At 35.2% G+C, this 21,976-nt stretch overlaps 1 protein-coding gene across 26 annotated transcripts in view; it reads left to right on the top strand.

Annotated features, from left to right (window-relative positions):
- DLG2 (discs large MAGUK scaffold protein 2) overlaps positions 1 to 21,976 on the top strand; it is a 2,604,243-nt gene that overhangs the window by 1,578,011 nt on the left and 1,004,256 nt on the right. For 3 of the 26 annotated variants that reach the window (XM_074304605.1, XM_074304598.1, XM_074304595.1), the window contains exon 1: positions 16,908 to 17,234. The exons of the other annotated variants lie outside the window; for them this stretch is intronic. In XM_074304605.1, the coding sequence (XP_074160706.1) occupies positions 16,923 to 17,234 (312 nt within the window). In that variant the 5' untranslated portion in view covers positions 16,908 to 16,922. Of the gene's footprint in view, positions 1 to 16,907; positions 17,235 to 21,976 lie in introns of those variants that run through there. 26 annotated transcript variants of the gene reach the window in all.

Genomic DNA, 21,976 nt, shown 5'->3' with positions numbered 1-21,976 from the left:
CATTTTTGCACATGTGGATTATTATCTCTCCTTTATCCCTTGGGATACAGATTCCAGTAATGGCACTACTGGTCAAAGGACATGCACAATATTATAGCCCCTTGGGCGCAGTTCCAGATTGCTCTCCAGAATGGTTGGATCATGTCAGAATGTAGGTCCCAAATGAAGAAAGTCCCAAGTTAAAATCTTTCCTCAGAAAATTAGTAGCTATATGACCAATAGCATATAATTTAATCTGAACCTCAGTTTGCATTTCTATAAAATGGGGTAAAATCAGCATCTATCTCAAAAGGTTGCTATATGGATCAAGTGAGATAACTTATAAAGTAGCTTGCAAAATTTAAAATACTATATAACTTCTATTATTAATGTTAATTTTATTATTATTTACAACCCCATTAGAGTTAGACCAAAGCACTGAATTTTGATCATGGGCCCTATCTTCTCCATATCTCAGATTATGGGGCAGATTTAGCCATTCATAGCATTGATAGTCTTTACAATAGTTGGAAACTATAGATTTTTACAATATATACTATACTCTTTACAAACTATACTCTTACAATAAGTTGGAAAACCATTGTGTATGTTCATATACCTGTAGCTAAAGACAAATGAATAGGCTGATAGGAGAAAATAGAATAGGAAAAGTGGAATAGAACAAAATAAATATAATATAAAACTTTACTGTAGGCATATATGTATGTATACATGTATGTTTGTATGCTTTATGTTCTGCTATTAGACTGTTATTTTCCTAAGAATAGAAAATGCCTTGATTTTTCATTCATAAATGTTTGTTGAATTGAATCTGATGTGGGGAAAGGATTAGGAAAAGTTTCACAGATAAATTGTCATTTGACATGAGACTTGAAAGATAGACATTTAGTAGAAATAACAGTGACTAGAAGGGTGAATTGGTGGGAAATGGCATTCTTAGTATAGAATATACTATATACTTCTTAGCTCACAAAAAGACATCAACCACTTTTGTTTTAAAGAGTGATTCAGAAGCAAATTGTTGGTCTTCTAGTTGGTTGGACTCCATTAGGTAGGCAGGTATTTAGCTTTTACCATTATGCTTGTATTTCTAGGGAAACAGGGGAGAGTACAAGTTCTTTTCATTCTTTACTTTAGAATTCTCTGAAAGAGCTTGGTGATTCTGTAATAAAGAGCCCAGATACAATGAATAGTGAAAGCCACAGGAGATTTTTAAAAAGAGGGTAGGAGCATAAGTGATCCATTTCAAATGTTTTAGGCAAAAGAATTCCCTCCTACTCTCCCACACCCTTGTTCTCTTCATTCAGGCCTTGAATAGAAGCCTGGTTTGTACTTCTATAATTGGCTTTCTCACTGTTTGGTGCTTCTTGCTAAAGGCAAAGAATTCTGATCCTGAATCATCAGGATCTTTCCTATCCCATATCAAATTCATTCCTGGATGGATGGACCTAGATGCCTGACTGAAGTTCATTCAGGAAGAGGTGTAGTAGATGTGCAGAACCCAGTGGAATATGATAAAAGGACTTTCATTTGGTGGATTGACCATTTTCTCCAGGTGGAATAATGTCTAGTGTTGTGCTGTCCCTTCCCATGGAAACAAGCTTCAGAAAGTGCTTGGCAAAAACTGGAAAAGAAAATTTTACTCCAAATGTTTCTATCTCATATAAGTAATCACAGAATCTCTGAAGCCCTAATTTGGAAGAAGTAATCATTACCATAATCATCACTATCATCATCATGGTCGTCCTCATCATTGTTGTTGTTGTCATGTTTATCATTGTTATCATAAGTCATCACCCAACAGCTAGCATTTATGTAGTACCTACTATATGCCAGGCATTGTAATAAGAGATTTTCAATTGTAATTTCACTTATTCCTCAACAACATTAGGAGATAGAAGCTGTTATTTCTTCCATAATTACTTCCCCTGCCTTCATTATACAATTGAGGAAATGGAGGCAAAGTGTGATAAATGACTTGAAAAAGATCATGCAGCTTGTAAAGCCAGAATTGAATCTGTTATTACTAATTGCAAGGTCACTGCTCTACTTTCTGCACCACCTAGCTGCATTGTGAGAAACCTTTTCTAAACTTCTTCAATTTATCAAAGTCTTTCAAAAATGTAGAATAAAAGACATTCAAAGTTCTCAGAAGACCTGTTTATGCTTTTTACTTCACTTTATATGTTTGGGAAGAGACACATTGGATAAAGAATAATATGAGAGGAGGTGAGGATTACTGATCATTGAAAGAAGAGTAAATGAAGTAGATTATTAGTGTTAGCTTTCAACTACCCACTTGTGCCCTTTCTCTGTTATTAGTCCCCATCAAAGTATGTATTTTTAAATATATGAAAGTGTAGTAAGAAATAGGCTGAATTAATCCTGAAATACTTCATTCACAAAGTAGGGAGTCATTTAGCAAGATGTAGTATGATCACTGTCCAAGAGGTAGCATTTCTATGAATAGAGAGAAAGAGAGACAGAAAGAGACTCTCTATCAAATGTTTCATATATTCCAGGCACTGATACTATAAACAAAAGTTTGCTGGACAGTTTTAGGGGTAACTAGGTGGCACAATACTTGGAATTAGGAATTAGGAAAACTCAAATATAGCCTCAGACACTTGGAAAGTGAGTGACCCTGGATAAGTCACTTAGCCATGTTTACTTCAATTTTTCACCTGCAAAATGAGTCAGAGAAGTAAATGGCAAACCACTCCAGTACCTTTGCAAAGGAAGTCACAAAGAGTCAACCATACCTGAAATGACTGAACAACAACAGATTATATTGCTCACAAGGAATTTAAATACGATTTTAAAAAAGATTAAATGGGAGCTGGAGGAGCACTGTTCGGTTCCAGAAATGCAGAGAGAATAATAGAAATCAGTAATTAATCAAAATAAAATTAAATCTGGACCATCAATGCACAGGAAGAGTCCAGTTTTCCAGTGCAAAAGAAGTAGAGGTGAAGCCCTGAATTAGGTCTGAAGAAATCACATTGGTTTTCAGACAAGAAACTGAACAACAAAATTCACATGGGTTAACAGACCATAGATTTTCATATGCATATTTATCATAGACTATTTAAGAAATTGAAATAAGATGATATATTAGCATAAATTCAGCAAATCATTCTGAGAAGAGACTCTAATGGCAACATGTTGGGAAAAGAGTGAATTTTTTTAATCATTAAATACTTCAAGGTAATATGATGTCAAAGAAATAGAGTTAAAGTTCATTTCAGAAAGACCTAGATTTAAATCTAGGCTCTAAACAAATATTCTTTATATGACTGTAGGCAAGTCATTTAACTTTCAATCTCCCCATTACCTACCTACACCCCCATGGCCAGACCTCTCTAAGAATATACATTGAAGAATCCTTGCTCATCTGCACTGATAGAGGGAATTCCCCACACCAATAAAATCATGGTTTTGCAACATGTCTCTATCCCCCAAAAAGCATCTTGTCTTAAATAGTTTAGATTTTTTCAAAAACTCTAAAGAAAATAATTAATTGGAAACAACTAAAAGAGTTTAATTTCCCTCTAAATATTTCTAATCTTAGAATTCAAGTATCTTAAAACCATAATTGGTCTTCCTTTCCCTCTTCCTACCAAGAGCTGTACATAGAAGTAATGACCAATGGTCACATCAGTTGATAAATTATGACCCTTTAAACTTATAAGGTTTAGACCCAGAAAGGTAGATCATCTATGACCTATCTATGACCAAAAATATTTTTATGCAGAACATAGAAAGGAAAGGTGGCATAGTAGAAATTTCCTTGGACTGAAAGCCAAAGTCCTTGGATTCTGGTTTTGGCTCTGAAGTATAGTGACACCACATCAGTCAATTTCTTGAACCTCAGTTTCCTCATCTTTAAAAAACAAGATATTAATGCCTGCCCTACCCATTTCACCAAGTTTTCTTGAGGATCATATAGGTAAAACATAGAAAATTTCTTTTAAAAAAATCTGTAAAACATCAAGCAGATATAAGGGATTATTTAATACATAGCATATGGTAGGGGTTCAGAACTAAATGGTTCAATAAAGAAGTTTCCCATGAAGAAATCATAGGATGTCTAAGCTAAGATATCACAATATTCACCTATTAATAGATTAGCTTCTTTTCTCCAACAACATGACTTTGCATCCCATTAAGATTTTGAGGTCACATTTCTGCTTTCCTCTTTTTCCAAGTCTAAAAAGTATAGATAAAATGTGTTAATGTGTCGTATAGGACAGTTGTTTGCATTAGTTTGGATTGAAATTTTCATACTAGCAATATTGGAGTCCTTTCTACAAGCTATCATTGTGCTGAACTGGTATTGATGGGAGAATGGGATTAGTGAGGAAGTTACAAAGCCATATACTTACTTCTTATTCTTGAATAAGGCATAGAAAATGAAGTGCAACCAGATTTTGAGTAGGATAAATAACAAATCCCATCAAGTGGTACTATGTATTTGAATTGCATTATTTACAGTTGTAATTATGTAAAATGTACTTATTGGTTCCAGCCCAGTGGAAATATATAATGCAAATTCATATTATGTGACCAGTTAGGAGAATTATTATTGTACTAATTGGGACATGGCTATAACATGAAAGATAAAACAATAGTTCAAGAGTTAAATAGATAGTAATTGACCAGATAGACAAAAAGACAAGACGGTACAGTCAAATACCAATTGATTAGTAGGTTCAGTAGTTTCCACAGAAATTATTATGTAGAGAGATAAATAAGGGGCAAGGAGATTCCAGGGTTGGAGGTAGGAATATACATGATTTATTTCAGTAGATGAGAAATAAAAAAGGATCATATAGGGGAGTAAGAGGAAGTATGGGTAAAAACAAAGATTTTGAACAGCTAGAAATATGGACTTGATTCTGTAGGTAACAGAGAGCCTTGAAAGGATTTTGTGCATGGCAGTGCAGACTGTCATTCGTAATACAGTGATGGCGTTTAGCCCCTAATTCTGAGCACATGTCATCATGAAGAACATCATTTTATCCCAAATTAGGACAGTCTCAAAATAGGACAAAAAAAATCTGTATTATATTTTCTGAGCCCAAGACTGTTCTTCTCTCTGATTTTCTTTAAAAACAGACATAGCTTGTTTGTGTGTACACTTGAATGTTTTCATCTCACCGTTTGTAATATTGATGGCTATGCCTGGCTCCTTCCCTACCATCTACAAATATGCCCAAGGCTCTTCATCTTACAAATATTTCATATGATCCTATCATTTCTTCAGAGTATCATTCTATATCTCAACTTTATTTTACATAATTCTCATAGAAATAGTTATCTATGCATCTCATCCTAGTTCTTTATAAAAGTGGAGGATCTGTATATATGAAACATTAAATATACTCAAGCTTTTGGATGCATTGAAAAGTCTTGCTAACATGTTTTATTCTTCCTTTCCCTTTTAAAAAAATGTAGGGGACAACAAGATGGTACAGTGGATACAGCACTGGCTTTGAAGTTAGGAGAACCTAAATTCACCTGAATTCAAATCTGGCTTCAGACTCTTTATGCTGACTAGCTATGTGACCCTGAGGAAATCCCTTAACTCTTGCCAAGAGTTGCCCCCAACTGCCTTGTCAAGACAAAATAAATAAAAATATATGTTATAAGGGATAATTATTTGGGAGCATGGAGAGAAATAAATACCAAGGAAGATTAAAGTAATACAGAAGCACAAAAATTAACAGAAAGTTTTCCATACCCCTAAACTTCACTTCGTCTCTTTGGATATGTTTCTCAATCCCTTGCAGTCTGATTTCCAATGTCATCATGTGACTGCTTTGTCTAAAGTACCTACTGAATCATTAATTTCCAAATCAGAAAATCTTTTCTCAGGCCACATCCTTCTTGATTTTACTCTTTTATCGATGACCTTCTCCTTCTGAATACTCTTAGACATGTAGTCACCTAAGTGGTGCTAGGGATAGAATGATGAGCCTTGAATCAGAAAGACTTGAGTTTAAATCTTACCTCTCTTACTTACTAGCTATATGACCATGGGCAAGTCACTTAACCTCTGTTTGTATCATTTTCTTCAATTGTAAAATGAAGATAAACAGTAGTTAATTTTCAGGGTTATTGTGAAGATAAAAATGAGATGATATTTGTAAAAACTAAAACAAAAACAAAAACAAAAACAACAACAACAACAAAAAAAAACTTTAACACAATGGCAGTAATGGGTACAATAAAAATGCTTATTCCCCCATTTCCTCTATTATTAATACTCTCTTCCCCTTGTGTTAGGATTACAAGGTGAGAATTCAGGTTGTCTGGACAATTTACAAGTTGAGAACTCAGGTTGACTTGACAGTTCTCTGGCTCAGACCTTTGGTTCAGTCCTTTAAAGGGAGTTTACACCTTAGGAATTCTAAGAGGAGCAAGTTCATTGGTGGAAGTATTTCCCCACGCCCCATTGAGTTCTCACATGCCTATTCTCTAGGAGGATAAAAGAAGGGCAGCATTGGGTCTGAGAGAATCAACTCTGGGATAGAGTTTTGATGCCAGGCAGGCTGAAAGGAGACCAGTATGATTTGAGGAAGGACAAGAGTTGGAGGAGATTCAGAGCTCCCAAGAAACCTGCGCACAAAGGAAAAGATTTTATAGATCTCCTCCCAGAGAAGGATTATAATTGAGTAGACGACCGGTTCCTCACAATTCAAGAACATTACATATTGGCGTCCACAATGTGGGGCAAGGACTTTTGCTTATCCTGACAAGGACTTATTCTGAGCCCTTCAGAGGAGCTAGACCGGACCATTGCAATTTGGTGCCCGAACAGGGACAGACACGATCCTGATTCCAGTGGAAAAACCTCTTGATTCCAAATCCAGTGGTCCATCCATTGTGTCACCCAGCTGCTTGCAAATTCTCTTTTACCTTCTGGTTCTAGGGCAGTTTTCCTTGAATATATCTCTGTCTCTTATCTGTATTACTTTGACCAAACTGTATAGCCTTCTAGGTTCTGATTTTCTTACTTTTAAAATGAGCAGACTAAATAACTATTAAGGATTCTTCTAGCCCTAAACATATGATCATATGATCCTTTGATTCATGTATATATGTGTGTGTGTGTTTGTATGTGTTGACCAAGACTATGTCTTAGGTCCTTTTCTTCTATCTGTATAGTCTCTTTCCAATGATGATATCTAAGATAGCAGTTCTCAGTGTTTTGGGTCTAAGGCTCTAAACACTGTTTCAGGACATTCTTAAAAAGTTGTTAACACTGTTTCTTCAAAAGACTTCTCATTATGCAGGGCATTTCTATCAATATTTATTATATTATAATTAAAACATTTTAGTAATATTACAAAAATTGTTTTATTGACCTGTGGACCCCCTCAAAGGGTCTTGGACCCATAGGCCACCAGATCATACTTTGATGCCTACTATTTAGATTTGAATAGCTCTCATGTCAACTAATTTTTCTCAATGTCTTCCCATATATATATAGTACTAATTTCTCTCCTGAACTCCAATGTAGCATTAACTTACTATTTCCCATTGCCTATTCAATTCCTTCTATTTGTTCTTTCTAATCAAATTAACCAAAGTTTATCTATTTTGTTTGTTTTATAAAGCCAACTCTTAGTTTTATTTATTTGTTCAAATATTTTCTTACCTTCAGTTTTATTAATCTCTCCTTTGATGTTCAGCATCTCTAATTTAGTATTTAACTATCCAAGAACCTTCAAAGTCAATTTGTCCATACATTTTATTTTTAGATGATTTATCTTTACTTCTTAGCAAAACCATAGAAACCTCAGTCTTTTCTGTAAACTAGTTTGGTGTTATGAATTATAATGATAAATGATAGCAAATAGGCTAGCTCATTGTGGCCAGAGAAAAGACTGCAACCTGATTGTATTAACCTAGTTTTTCCCACCAGATTAGGCCTTTTCCTTACAAGCATTTATTGCTAAATTACTTCAGTTGTGTTTGACATCTTGCAAGCCCATTTGGGGTTTCCTTGGCAAAGATATTAGAGTAATTTGCCATTTCTTTCTCCAGATAATTTTACAGATGAAAAAACAGGCAAACAAATTTGAATAATTTACCATAGTCATATAGCTAGTAAGTGTCTGAAGTTGGATTTGAACACAGGAAAATAAGTCTTCTTAACCTTAGGCCTGGCACTCTATTAACTGTACCACATAGCTTTTCTAGTTCCCTCCAAATAAATCACTACAACAGTTTGGGATCTGATTTGTTAATTATTAGAAAAGCTGATATATATATGTATATATATATATATATATATATATATATATATATATATATATATATATATATATATATATATATACATATATATATGTGTGTGTGTGTACACATATATATATATGTATATATATATATATATATTCTATAAACTCTATAAGTTCTTTCATCATTGTAATTTATTATCAACTTCATTCTATGGATAAAGAAATAGAAAGAGCAAGACAATTTATTGATTTGCCCAGGATCAGATAGCTAATAAGAGTTACGTTTCAAACTCATATCTTTTGCCACCATATCCAATGCTTTCTCAACTACAACAAGCTGCTTCCGAGACACTTTCTTATATTTTGTGTCAAATGGCCCCTTCCTTTCTCTTATTTTTGTTTTCCCTGTATGTGTTTGTAGAAAAGTGTTAGAATGGTCTCCTTTCTCATGCTGGCTATGTATGACAGAAAAAAAAAAAAAAAAAAAAAAAAAAACAGAAAAATTTAGCAATATTTGGTTCTGGGTGTTTATACCACTAGATTTTTGTCTTGACTGTATGTTAATCATCTTCTCTGTGAGATTTCCCCCCAGAAATAGCATTATCCCACTAACACAACCCACTTCTCATTTTGGGGGGGTACTCCTTGCCACAACATTATTTTCACAGACCTTATTCTTCTGATTCGTTTCTGTCTTATAAAATATAGCATGGGGAATGACACGTGCAGTATTCCATTCTCTCTGCCCCCACACTCAAGTTCCCTGCCCCCGGCAACTAGAGAGGAGTCATTAAAACTGTCAGCAAGGAGTCAAGACTATGGTAGGAAGAGAGAAAGTGAGAGCACTTGCTAATTCTAGATCTAGAACACAGGCTGACTCAAAAGTTAGTGTTTCTGAAATTGATTGATTTATTTGCTCTTTTGGCCCTAGTTAAAAATCAATCCTATTTAAATTCACTTTCAGATTAGGGTTCTTTCCCCTTTGAGATAAAAATACAGACATATAAATAAATGCTATCTAAATACCTACTCTGTATCCTAAAGAACAAATTGGTTGGGCACTATTAATTTTTTTTAAAAGAGACAGTTTGTTCTGTCTAATATTATTATGACTTTAGATCATACTGCTTCCCAAGTGACACGGATCTTGGTATTTTCACTTTCCAAATTTCTTTTGCATCTTATACTACTAGATATACCAGTACTCTTTCCTCCACTAAAACAAAGAAAACAGGCTATTGGAATAAATTGATACAGCAGTTTCATCTGAAAATATATGCAGCATTCTGCTCTGAAAGTTTCCTATATCTCTTTGGAAGGAAGGAAACAAGCATTTATTAAACAGCTACTGTGTGCCAGGCACTAGGCTGACTGCTTTACAAATTGTAGTAACTTTGATCCTCCCAACATCTTTGAAGATACATGCTAACATCATCTCTATTTTCCAGATAAGGAACCTGAGGCAGACAAAGGTTAAATAACTTTGCCTGATACAGCAAGGATTTGGGGCAGGATTTCAACAAAAGTTTTCCTGACTCTAACTCTGGGTTCTATCTAGGGCATTATCTAGTTACTTTTCCCCTACAAAAAAGAATGAAATATATTTTATCACCTTTTCTTCAACATCAGGATTAGTCACTTCACTCAGTCTGTTTTCACCTTCTTTCTAATGTTTTTATGTTCATCATTGTCATAACCATATTTATTATTCTTAGTCTGCTTTCTTCACTTTGCATTAGCTTGTACGGGTCTTTCTATATTTCTTTGAGCCCCTTGTATCTGTCATTTCTTACAACAAAATGGTATTCCATCCCATTCATATACATGCATCCCATTCATAATTTATTCAGGACTTCTTAATAAGTACCTATTTTTTTAATCTAAAATTTTGCTACCACGAAAAGTGCAGTTATTATATATGCATATATTTAAATACAAACAAATCATATCCATTATATATTTAAAGATCAACATACTCATATCCATATTATGGGCATGTATACACACAAAATATCTTTCATTATTTGATCTCTTGGAATCCACTGCCAGAAATATCACTGGACTGAATATGGTCATTTTAGTTAATTTTTTCACATAACATCAAACTATAATTAGTTAACTTTGGAGACATCTTTCATTTTGGGGCTTTTGTCTATGTGATCTATCTCAACATTTCATTTTCTGTAAACCAATCTTTATGTTTGAATAGCATTCATGGATTGAAAATTGGGGGTGACCTCAGATATTTCTTATTCCTACTGACTAATTTGGCCAGTGAGAATATTTAATTTCAAAATCAAGCAGAATGCCTGCCTCTTTCTTGGTGTTACCATTGAATGATTGATTCCTTTAGTAAAACTATGTCCTCTCTTTTCTTTTTAATCTCAGAACAGTAGAAGCTTTATTATCCCTCCACAAAAAGGATAGGATCCAAATAAATGCAACTTCCATGAATGACTATATTGCTAATATTGGCAGAAGCTTCTTTGTTTGATCAGCACTATAAGATTGTTGGCAAGTTTAGTTAAAATGCACTCAACAGTAAGCTGTATTTGGCTGCAACCTATTATTTCTGCTCACATCAAGTTACAGAAACTTTGAAATTAACTAGACCTTAAAGATCATCCAGTCATATTTATTTTCTCAAAGATAAGGATACTGAAGCTCAGAAGATGTATGGAAGTAAAACATTATTCATGAAATATGTTAGTGGTAGAACAAGAATTAAAGCACAAATCCTAGATGCATTGGGTATGACTCTTACCACTACCATGGACAGTGCTTTTCAGGTTGAACTTGCCCAGTCCTTAACCAGATTGAAATACACACACACATACATGTGAATGTGGAGAGAGAGAGAGACAGAGAAAGACAGAGACAGAGACAAAAAGTGGAAAAAAAAACAGAGAGATAGAGACAGAAAGAGAGATACACACAGATAGAAGCAGGACAAATGAGAATGAGCTCAGTTTTTTCCTCTGTAAAATAAAGAGATAACACTGGCTCATAATAGCAACACAAGTTTATATAATAATGTATGCTTTGGAGAAATAGAGTGCTGAACCTATATAAAACTAGTACCGCTATTTGCAACAACCTTGTGAGTTCACTACTATTGTTATCCTTATTTTATAAAGGAAGAAACTGAGACTCAGAGAAGTGGCTTATTCAGGATCACTTAGCAAATACATGTCCCAAGAAAATTTTGTTTCTTCCAAATGACAAGTGCATCATTCTATTTTTTTTTTGTCATAGTTCCTCTCAAATAAACTACCATCTGATGTTTAAAAAAAACAAAAAAAAAATATTATGTAATATCAAACACACCCCCTTTATAGATTGGCCTTTACCCTATTCTGCCCCAAGGAAGGATAAGTGGGTGTGGCTTCACTTTGCAGTTCTATATCCTTTATTTAACCTTTTTTTCCTCCAAGCTCTCATTTTAAGTATGTTTTAAGTACAGTTTTGGGAACCTACATGGGCTTGGCTAATGCTTTATTCTCTTCACTTTTGAAAGACAGATTGAGCCCAAGAGTTACATGAACCTAGGTATCATGAACTAGAAATTTTTCTTTACTTATAATGCTATTGATCCATCAATCACAGAAAGCAGGCTCTATGCAGCTTTAAGCAGGGGGAATTGTGTCTCTGGAATCTCACAGCATTTTATGGTTACTTAGTATGTTACTCATGGATACAGAGGGGTTTCTGCTCCTGAATCATCTTCCTCCATGCTTTGAGCTATTCTTTCATAATTAATATTTATATTTCCCATATGCACATGTTGCCCAAAGGATATTTTTTCTAAAAGAAATTCTGAAGAGCACAGTCTTGCACCACAGTTTAGTTATCTATGCTTATTCTGCTAGTCTAAATTATATAGGAGTATCATTTTTAAAACTTGCTTTTTAAATTGGTCATTTTTCCTTAGGCAGACAGTGTCAGGTCAAAGAAAGTTCATTGCAATATATATTGGGTATTTACTACCCTGTATCCCATCTGTCTTTGTTAAATCACTGCGATAAATAGGCATGTTTACTTGCTCACTGCTAATTCTCATTTGGACAGAATTTCATGTCATCCTCTGGTCTCTACAATGGTCCAATTACATTGATAAAATTGGATTATCTTTAATTAGTGGATCTGGCTCCTAGTCCAGCAGTCTGGTTAGACATATTTACCTTTAAACATAATGACCTCAGATTTGCAAAGCTAAATGTCACCTCTGAGGAAAAGTACCTTTAAAAAATCCTTTACAACCATGAAAGTACAAAACAATTTCAATAAGGTATTGTAATGAAGCTTAATTAAAGTTGGCTAAGGACTTTGAGATCTGTGGAGGAGAAGAACAAAAGACAAGTAAAATATTATTTTCATTAAAGACCATATATAGCTGACACACTATGATGATTAAAACAGAAGTCCTCCAGCATTTCATTTTGTTTGAAATGAGCACTCCTTTGCAGAAAGAATAAAATATCTTGTGCTAAGAGGCCCAGTAGTTGCACTGTAGGTAGAAAGTCTTGTGATGTTGTACATGAGATATGTGTAGAAAATCTTTTCTCAATTTTGCTGCAAGACATACATAACAGTAAAGAATTCTGATTGATTTCTATCAAATGACTAGTATATGGATGGAGCTTGACTTTTGTGAGAGGGCCTGCAGGAGGAAAGGCTATGTCTTCCTAGTAGATGCCAGTGGCCCTTTGAGCAATGATATCTGCCTTTGAAGAACTGGAGAAATACCCCCTGGCTAAATGGGATTGGAAAGAGCCCAACACATCATTTCATGACATTCTCATTCTGGGAGAGATTGCACTGTCACAGTGCATCGATGTGGGAGGCATCCAGGCATCATAGTGAGGCATTGTAAGAGTTGGTGGCTCTCTAAGGCTTAATTTGACCCAGTCATTCCTTCTAGCATTTCTTTTTTGATCTTGGATAAAGGAAAAGAAAGGTGATTTTCTTTATTGCTCTTCTTGGCTATTGCATGTTGTTCTATTCTCTCAGTACTGCTGCCCTCAAATGCTGGCCTTGGTTCCATTTTTCAAAGAAAAAGAATGCTCTCATTGGTGAGTCGGTGGGAGAGAAAAGAAGCCCTACAAATGAAGATTATTGGGGCAAACATCCTTATCCTTCAATTCAGGGCTCTTCAACCTATTTATTTTTTCCTATTGAGAACACCTTTACTCTAGACCAGTGGTCCTCAAACTTTTAAAATAGGGGGCCACTTCACTGTCCCTTAGGCTGTTGGAGGGCGGGACTATAGTAAGAACAAAAGCTCATACTCTGTCTTTGCCCCTCAGCCCATTTGCTATAACTTGGCAGGCTGCATTGATGTCCTCAGCCTGGCATCTGGCTCAAGGGCCATAGTTTGAGAACCCCTGCTCTAGATCCTTAAGGTAATTCTCAAATAGATGTTTGAAGGGAGAATGTGGGGAAGGAAAATGTTGATCAGAGTTTCTCAAACTAGGAGTATCTTAGAAGTCATTTCATTTAGGCTCTGCCCCTTCATCTTTTACATGAGGAAACTGAGCTTCAGAAAACTAAAGTAACCTGCCAAGGTCACTCTGGTCATAAATTGTAGTAAGTTTTAGAACTCAGAACTCCAAAGCCAATGTTCTTTCACGGGTATTCAGCCAGACTAAATGCCACAGAGTTGACATGTAAACAGAGGGAAATAGGAAGCAGATGGGTATTTGGATAGATGGATTGACGTGTAGATATATAGTTAGATAGATAGAGATTATAGATAAACAGAAAAACAGACAGGCAGGTAGGCAATCACATATACATAGATATGTAACAAGTGAAATATACATACACTTTACTCATTCTAGATATTTATTTATATGTGTTTCCATATATACAGTGAAGGAACGTGTGTATGTGTGCATACATATATAATATATACACATGTGTGAATATATATTTATATAGAGAGACATACATGTGAGTATGGATATGGATATGTATATATGTATATATAATACACACATAAATACATCTTTGCACAGCAGAGCAACATGACTAGATCTGTTCAGCAGAAAGATTATTCTGGCAGCAGAATGAAAGATGGGTTAGTTATGGAGGAGAGTAGAAGTGGGAACTACTGGAAAGAGAGAACTGCATTTTTTTTAGACGAGTAATAATTATGGCCCTTTTCTAAGGTAGTGATAGTGGTAGTCATGAGAAAGCAACATATCTAAGCAAGGTTGTAAACATATAATTTGACTGGCCTCTGTAACCATTTGTATTTAGTGGCAAATGATTTAGATCTGGCAGAGACATCAAAAGCTGTCTAATTTAATCCTCTCTTTTGACAGATGAGAAACTGAGATTCAGGCAGGCCAAATAATTGGCTAATCATATTGGAAATAAAAAAGATAGAAAAGACAGTAGGACACCAAAGTTTTGAACTTAGAAGACTAAATAAATGGCAGTGCCCTTAAAAATGACCGAAGTCAAAATGAGAACCATTTTCAAAGGAAAATATAAGTCTTGGACTTGTTGAACATGGTGATTTATTTTGAGATTCTATCAGGACATTCTGTGACTTCTTCCTTTTAAATAATGATCTCCAAAGTAGGAGCCAGGAGAATACCACCTGGGTAGGGTGGATGTGACATATGTACAGAAGGGGATCTAACTTTCTCCTATGAGATATGTGATCAATCTCTCAGAGAATTAGAACATGGGTTGCATCCTACCTTCCATATGATAAGCAATAAACTAGAAAGTATCCCATAGAAATAAATCTATTCTTTACTCATTACAGGCTAATGCTCCCCATTTCACCACTTACCCTGCTGTGCTAGAAATGAATGTCCCCCATTCCAAGTCAGAAATTGGTTCCTAAAAGAAGTTACATTCCAAACCCAACTATGGCAGTTGTGCAGGTGTGATTCAGGAAATTCCATTCTCTCTCTCCCCAACACACACATACACATTCTTTCTTTTTCTTCTCTCTCTCTCTCTCTCTCTCTCTCTCTCTCTCTCTCTCTCTCTCTCTCTCTCTCTCTCTCTCTCTCTCTCTCTCTCTCTCTCTCTCTCTCTCTGTCTGTCTCTGTCTCTCTCTCTGTCTCTCTCTGTCTCTCTCTGTCTCTCCAAGCCTTACCATGCCTACCAGGAATAAACTATATTTATAATGGTATTGTTAATGGTAGTGATCAAAAAAGTTTTTACAACTATCACTCTAAATAATTAGAGAAGTAGATATGGAGCTCAAAAGAGAAGAGAAGATAGTGGTGAAAATATAAATTTGGGAATTATCTACAATAGTAGTAAACTATAGCTATAAGTGAATAAAAAGAAAGAAGAAAGTTCTGAAATTACTTTTCATTTACTCTTGTTTAGTTGTGTGCTTAACTTTAAAAATGACTCAAAATAAACTTCAGATTTGAGTTGGTGAAACTGTGGTTGAGAAGAAATGGAAAGACAATTTTTCTTTATTTTTTTAAAAAATGCTACTATTACTGAAAAAGCCATGTATTCCTCCACATTCAATTTTGTGGTCAGTTCTTTAAAGTGATTCTATCCTGTCTGGAAATCAATTGCTTTAAATTAGATCAATTTCATACACTTTCTTGTGAGTTTTGGAATTCTGCGTTTGGAAATAAGAAGAGCAGAATGGCAGGGTTTGGTGCTTCTCTCACTTCAACATGCTGTTCTTTGAGCAGAATGTATTTGTTGTGTGGCAAGAAATGGGAAAAGAAATCTTCAGAGTGATTCAGAGTAAGGAAAAGTTCTGTTTAAAAAACAGCCAACTCGTCAATTTCAGCTGTTTTGAAAATTGCTCTATTCTAAACCAGAAGGAATTAATCAGCATTTACTACTTGAAGAATTCTGTTTTTATTACAAATCCTCTTCCTGATTGTGTGATCACTGTTTTAAGAAAACAAAACTCCCCAATTATAATTCTTCAGGGGACCCAACAGCAATACTTTTATCCCCCTCACTCTTTTCTGTATATCAGTGATTTCTCAAGCTGAGTAAGGTACAAACTACTTTTACTCAACTCCTTATGTGCTGCTTCATGTTGGCAACTCGCTTTCTGGACAAATATTTTTGGGGGTCAGAAATACCTCTTCAGGTATGTTCCTAATGTTATCCTCTGCTGTTAGCTAAATTGTTTCAATCTGTGTGCATTATTTCTGGGGAGACGGAGCTCTGGGGAGAATAAGGTCACCGGTTTCACGTGCAGATCTCCTCTACCCCGCCTTCCATGTGATTCCGGGCTGGATAAGGCAGGAAACGAAATGACCAATTTCTTCGCATCTCTCTGTTGTAGGGCTTTATCAAACAAGGCTTTGCGTGCGCGCACACGCACACACACACACACACACACACGCACACACCACACACCACGGTATAGTCTTTAGCCCAGCTGTGTAGAGCATTGATTGCTTCTGCCTGGAGCAGGGATGCTGTCAAGTTGCTCTGTGAGTTGAGTCATCTATTGACAAAGAGCTACCAGCCAGCAGATAATGCTGTGCTGAGCTGCTGCTCCCTGCTCCCACGATGCACTGCCTGTAGCAGCTGTCAAAGGTACTGAAGGGTCCACAGCAAAGGACTTTGCAGCTGCCTGGAAGAAGGGGGGTTGGGGGACAGGGGGCAAAGGAGGCTCATTTTTCTCGAAAGCTCTCTAAGGAGACTAGTGGGCATCAGTGCCACATGAACGCCTACCTTACTAAACAGCAGAGCTGCTGTGGGGGGTCGGAGGGGATGGATACTGGCAGGACTGTGCCTACTCTGATGAGGGAAGCTCACTGTGCCTGTGGCTGGCAGAGAAACCCACAGGGGCTCGGCTATGGGGCTCAGACCATGCCGTCTTCGGGATCCGGTGGCCAACCCCCAAACAGGACCAAGCTTGTCACCTTGTGGGACAGTGTGCGGAAAAGCCCACAGAAAACGGGGGCTAAGAGCAAAGGGCCATGTGGGGAGCGCTGCTCCTGCCCCCATGGCTGGTTTAGCCCCCCAGCACAGGTGAGCCTCTTCCTTGTGACTTTTAAATGTGCCTTTGGACACATGCTTCCCGAAAGTTGTGTCCTGCTAGTATTGCCTGCAAACTTTCCTTTCCTAAGTATTTTTTGCTCATTGTGGAAAGGATGCATTCTTGGGAAATGGGAGAGTGGGGAGTAGGTGCATGTCAGTGCTCCAAGTCTCTTCCGGATGTCATTTCTGGAGGGTTGGGGGAATCTTTGGATGCTGTGAGGCTGGATTTTTGGAGGGAGGGGGTCATTTTTCATCCACCAAAACTTCTCTGACACTTTAAAATTTCTCCTAATATTGGTCTTTTATTTAACAGCACAGCGACTACAAATATTACCTTATCATTTGGAAGAGCTTAGCTTCATTTCCTTTTTGAACACTGAGAGAAAATAGTTTTAATCAAGTACTTCCTCCTCTCCCCCAACCCAAGACATACACATACACAGTCAATTTAAGATAAAAAAAAAAAGTTGATTTGATTTCTTATTTGATTTTCAGTTATAATGTTATATATATTTCTATTTTGTACAGAAAGATTTGCTTCCATTAAATGACATATAATACTAATTAAAGGCACAATTGAAAAGAATCTTATAATACTTATTATTTCAATGAGGATAAAGCCAGGGGACCTTTCTATTATTCATAGAGCAGTAAAATAGCTATTAATAATAAAAGCTTTAATATTACCTCCTTATACTAATCCACTTCTGGAACAGATGTTGCAAAAACTCCTAATTTGAATCTTATCTGCTTGCCTCCAAAACTGCTAGCATTTTACCAGAAGATAGCTCATTCATTTTAACAAGAGTGAGTCTCCACACCAATACCTGATTACTCCAAAGGGGGAAAATAAACCTCCTATCTGTAATAGAAAAGATAGTATTTTTCCATAAATACATACAACTACATTGACATATGCATGTGTGAATGTGTGTGTATGTGTGCATATATATATATATCCCCACATATAAACACACACACATATATATACATGTGTATTATTATATACTATATATGTGTGTGCATGTATATCTATATATAACTGTATTTTATACACATAAATACAAAATTATGTTGGATCTGCCCTTTAAAATGACCTGGAAAATAGAATGATGGAATTGTGGGAGAAAAGAATCATTTCTCAATTTTAACGTGATTTTAGCATAATAGAGAAGTACATATTGATTTTATATAAAATTTGATGGTTTAAAAGCTGGCATGCATTTTAATTCTAATAGTGGCTTCTGAAAAGTGCATCCAAGAGTGTGTCATTGATCACTAGATTTTTGGAATGTACTTAGGTGGCACTAGTTCTTGATTTCCTCTCTTATTATAAGGCTTTCAGAGAAGGTTCTAGTTTTTTAGCATTTTACCTTGGATTAAGATATACTGTTATATATACCTTCAAGATTTTATTTCAATTTGAAATCAAAAGAGGTCATGTAGTTAAGTGATAGTTATTGATATCAAAATTATCACAACTCCCTTTAAATGATGGGTGTCTGTAATGCTGAAAGCATTTCCAATTATTTAGAAATATGTAGATATTTGCCTAGGTATTTAAAAACGCATTTAGCTATATGTATCTGTATCTGCTCTGTTTAGAGATATAAATATATACACAGTGATAAAATAGAGATGATTGATTCATGATTTAGAAATAAACTGGTTGAAAGGCTTACATCAGGTGCTGAAATTGAGTTAGTTTTATATACTACTATTTTATATAGTAGAGGAAGTGTGTTTGTCTTGATATTGCATCCTTTTTATACAGAATGTAATATAGTTTTGTATCATGTAATGATTAAATTTTTTTTTCTTCAACTAGAGCTTACATTGTGTTCATGGCACAAATATTTTTCTACTAAAAAAATCTCAATCCACTTTGTCATCAAATGAGGACATCTTTTCTCTTCAATGGTTTAACAAAGTGACCTTATCAATTCAGTTTAATTTATAGCCACTTTATGCCTTTAAATATAAAAATTGGCTGTCCATTCTGAGAGTCTTCAATGATACAGTGATAACATGAATGAGCAATACATTGAGACAATCCCCTTTCCCAGGGAATTCAGGGTAAAGGGAGAAGTTGAAGGTGGGATGCGGGATGGAAAATATGCATAGCTCTAATTTGCTTTCAAAACTCTTTTTTCCCTCCATTCATCCATATGTTTCTTTGAGTCCAAAAAGTGATTCTCAAATATTTTCACCTCATCACCTTAAATTTTGTTGAAGTAAGTTAAAATTGCAGGATGGTGCTAAACCTCCATAGCTGTTTTCTAAAAAGAATCAAGGAGATGTTGTGTGATAGAAGGAATACTCATTTGTGGTTTGAGAAGTAGATTCCAATCTCAGAACTCTTTGGGAAAATCATGTAACTTTCCTGCAACTCCTTTCACTCTTCTGAAAAATATAAAGATGGACCTAGATTACTAAGGTCTCTTCTAGAGCTAACATATTATGATTCTTTCTGTATATACATATAAAATTAATTTAAATTAATTTTGTCTTGGAAATTTAAGTACACTCCTTAGCATAAGTATTTTAACAGTGTTTTCCCCATGTCTAGTGAAGTTTATGGACCCATTCCCAATATAATGTTTTGTTTTGTTTTTTAATGCGTAATTGAAGGAAATGATAAATTGAATTTAGAGGTTAATGAAAATGAATGTTCCCATTAAATTTCAAGTACTTATATTCTAAATTCTTAAAGACTTAAGAACCCCTGCTTTACAGATTTTTTGGGGAGTGTTGCTAAGATGAGAATAGATTTCATGGTGCTTAATGGCCTGAAAGACAAAAAAGAAGTATTCTTAATAATTTATGAATGTCTAGTAACTTACAAACAATTCTTTGAATCAGACATTTGGAGGGATCAAAAGGGTCACCATGAAGTTTGTTGACCTTCTCACAAATTAGTTGCATCTTATAAAAATAAGTATGTGTTATACACACCTGAGGAAAGCTAGTCAAGACACTGACTTCGGGACATTTTATGGCTCTACTAAATTCCCAATATCTGAAGTTCTTGGCACAAGTAGGATTCTTTATTTAAAAAACACTAATTCACCACCTCTGTTTCAATAGGATCTCGAAAATTATCAAGTTTCAGGGCTACTCGAACAACCTGAACTATCTGATTAAGGTCATCCCAATTTAAACTGAAGTCCTTTAGCAACAGAGAATTTCTCTTGGAGGTTGCCCATTCAACTATTATGATAATTATAAGAAAACTTTCTTAAGTAATTAACTGAAATTTATCACTTCTCCCCCTTGCCCCCATTGTTTTTAGTTCTTCCTTCCATAGCTTTTATTAAATTACCTCTTTGCTGATTTGCAAAAACAGTAACATTCTCTCCTGAAAGAAAGGTCTGTACTATTTGAGCAGATAGAATTTAAATAGTTATATTTATGACCCTAATAACAGGCAAGCACATGGAAAATCATCAGGTCCAAAAGACCAGTTGTGGAATAAACATCTGCTCTGAAGAAGAGCCCTCACTTCTGTGGGGAAGTGTGTTTTTTGGCTCACATGGAGCCCTAGTCAATGCAGCTAAAGGTAGGTTGGCAGCAGGGTATATTGGAAAGCACTTCACTTAGAGCCTAGAAAAGAGAAATTATTCTTGCACTATCTTGCTATAACAATGTGGCAATAGATAAATTATTTTACTTCCCTGAGTCTTAATTTCTTTATTTGTAAAATGAGAGAATTGTATGAGATGAGATCTAGGGCTTCTTCTTATGACTAACATTCTGTGATTCTGAAATGAATCATAAATCTGTGTGTGTGTTTTAAATCTAAAGAATTCACTATATATTACATATATTTCTACCATGTTTAACATATATTGAATTACTTTTCATCTAAGGGAGGGGGTGGGGAAAGAAGGGAGAAAACTGGAACACAAGGTTTTGCAAGAGTTAATGCTGAAAAAATTATCCATGCATATGTTTTGAAAATAAAAAGCTTTAATAAAAAAAGAATTTACTATTTAAACAGTTAATTTTTGCTAACGATGTCTTGCACCAAGTTTTTTGGTTTATATATTGCATCTTTTCAATGTGTTATTTAATATTGCATTTAGTTGGGCCAGGCAACTGTCCAGCAGTTGCCTGCAGAGCACCACATTATGCTGATGTGACATTTTGTCCTTCAGAATTCTCAGAGATGAATAGAACAGAGGCAAGATATGGGGGAGAGTTCCTTGGCCCTAGAATCAAAAGACTTGAGTTCTAAATATGACTCTCTTCTGACCTGAGGGAAACTTTCTTCATTTCTCTAAGCTATATCCTTAAATAGAAAATGAAATATTTCAAATATATGATTTCTAGTTCAAAGCAAGGAATGTGATACAGTAGAAAGAGTCAGCGGGTCTGAGTTCAAAGCTTACCTCTCTTGCTATCTGTATGAACTTACTAAGTCATAGCCTCTTAGAGCATATATACATACACATACATACATACATACATGCACATATAAAAAGTTTTCCAAAAGTCTTTATGCTCTCTAACACATCAACTGAAAATTGCATTAAGACCTTTGGGATACACTATATAACTTGAAAATTACAGGTTAAAAGATGCAATATACAACTAGAAACTTGATGGGACATAATGAGCAATTATGTATAAAACATTGTGATCAATATATTATATTAATACATATGGATATGTATATATGCATATATAACATATATGCATACATAAGTATGTATATGTACAAATGTATATTT

The sequence above is a fragment of the Sminthopsis crassicaudata genome, chromosome 3 (assembly GCF_048593235.1).
Source record: "Sminthopsis crassicaudata isolate SCR6 chromosome 3, ASM4859323v1, whole genome shotgun sequence".
Lineage (NCBI taxonomy): Eukaryota > Metazoa > Chordata > Mammalia > Dasyuromorphia > Dasyuridae > Sminthopsis > Sminthopsis crassicaudata.
This window is presented reverse-complemented; position numbering and strand designations above follow the sequence as displayed.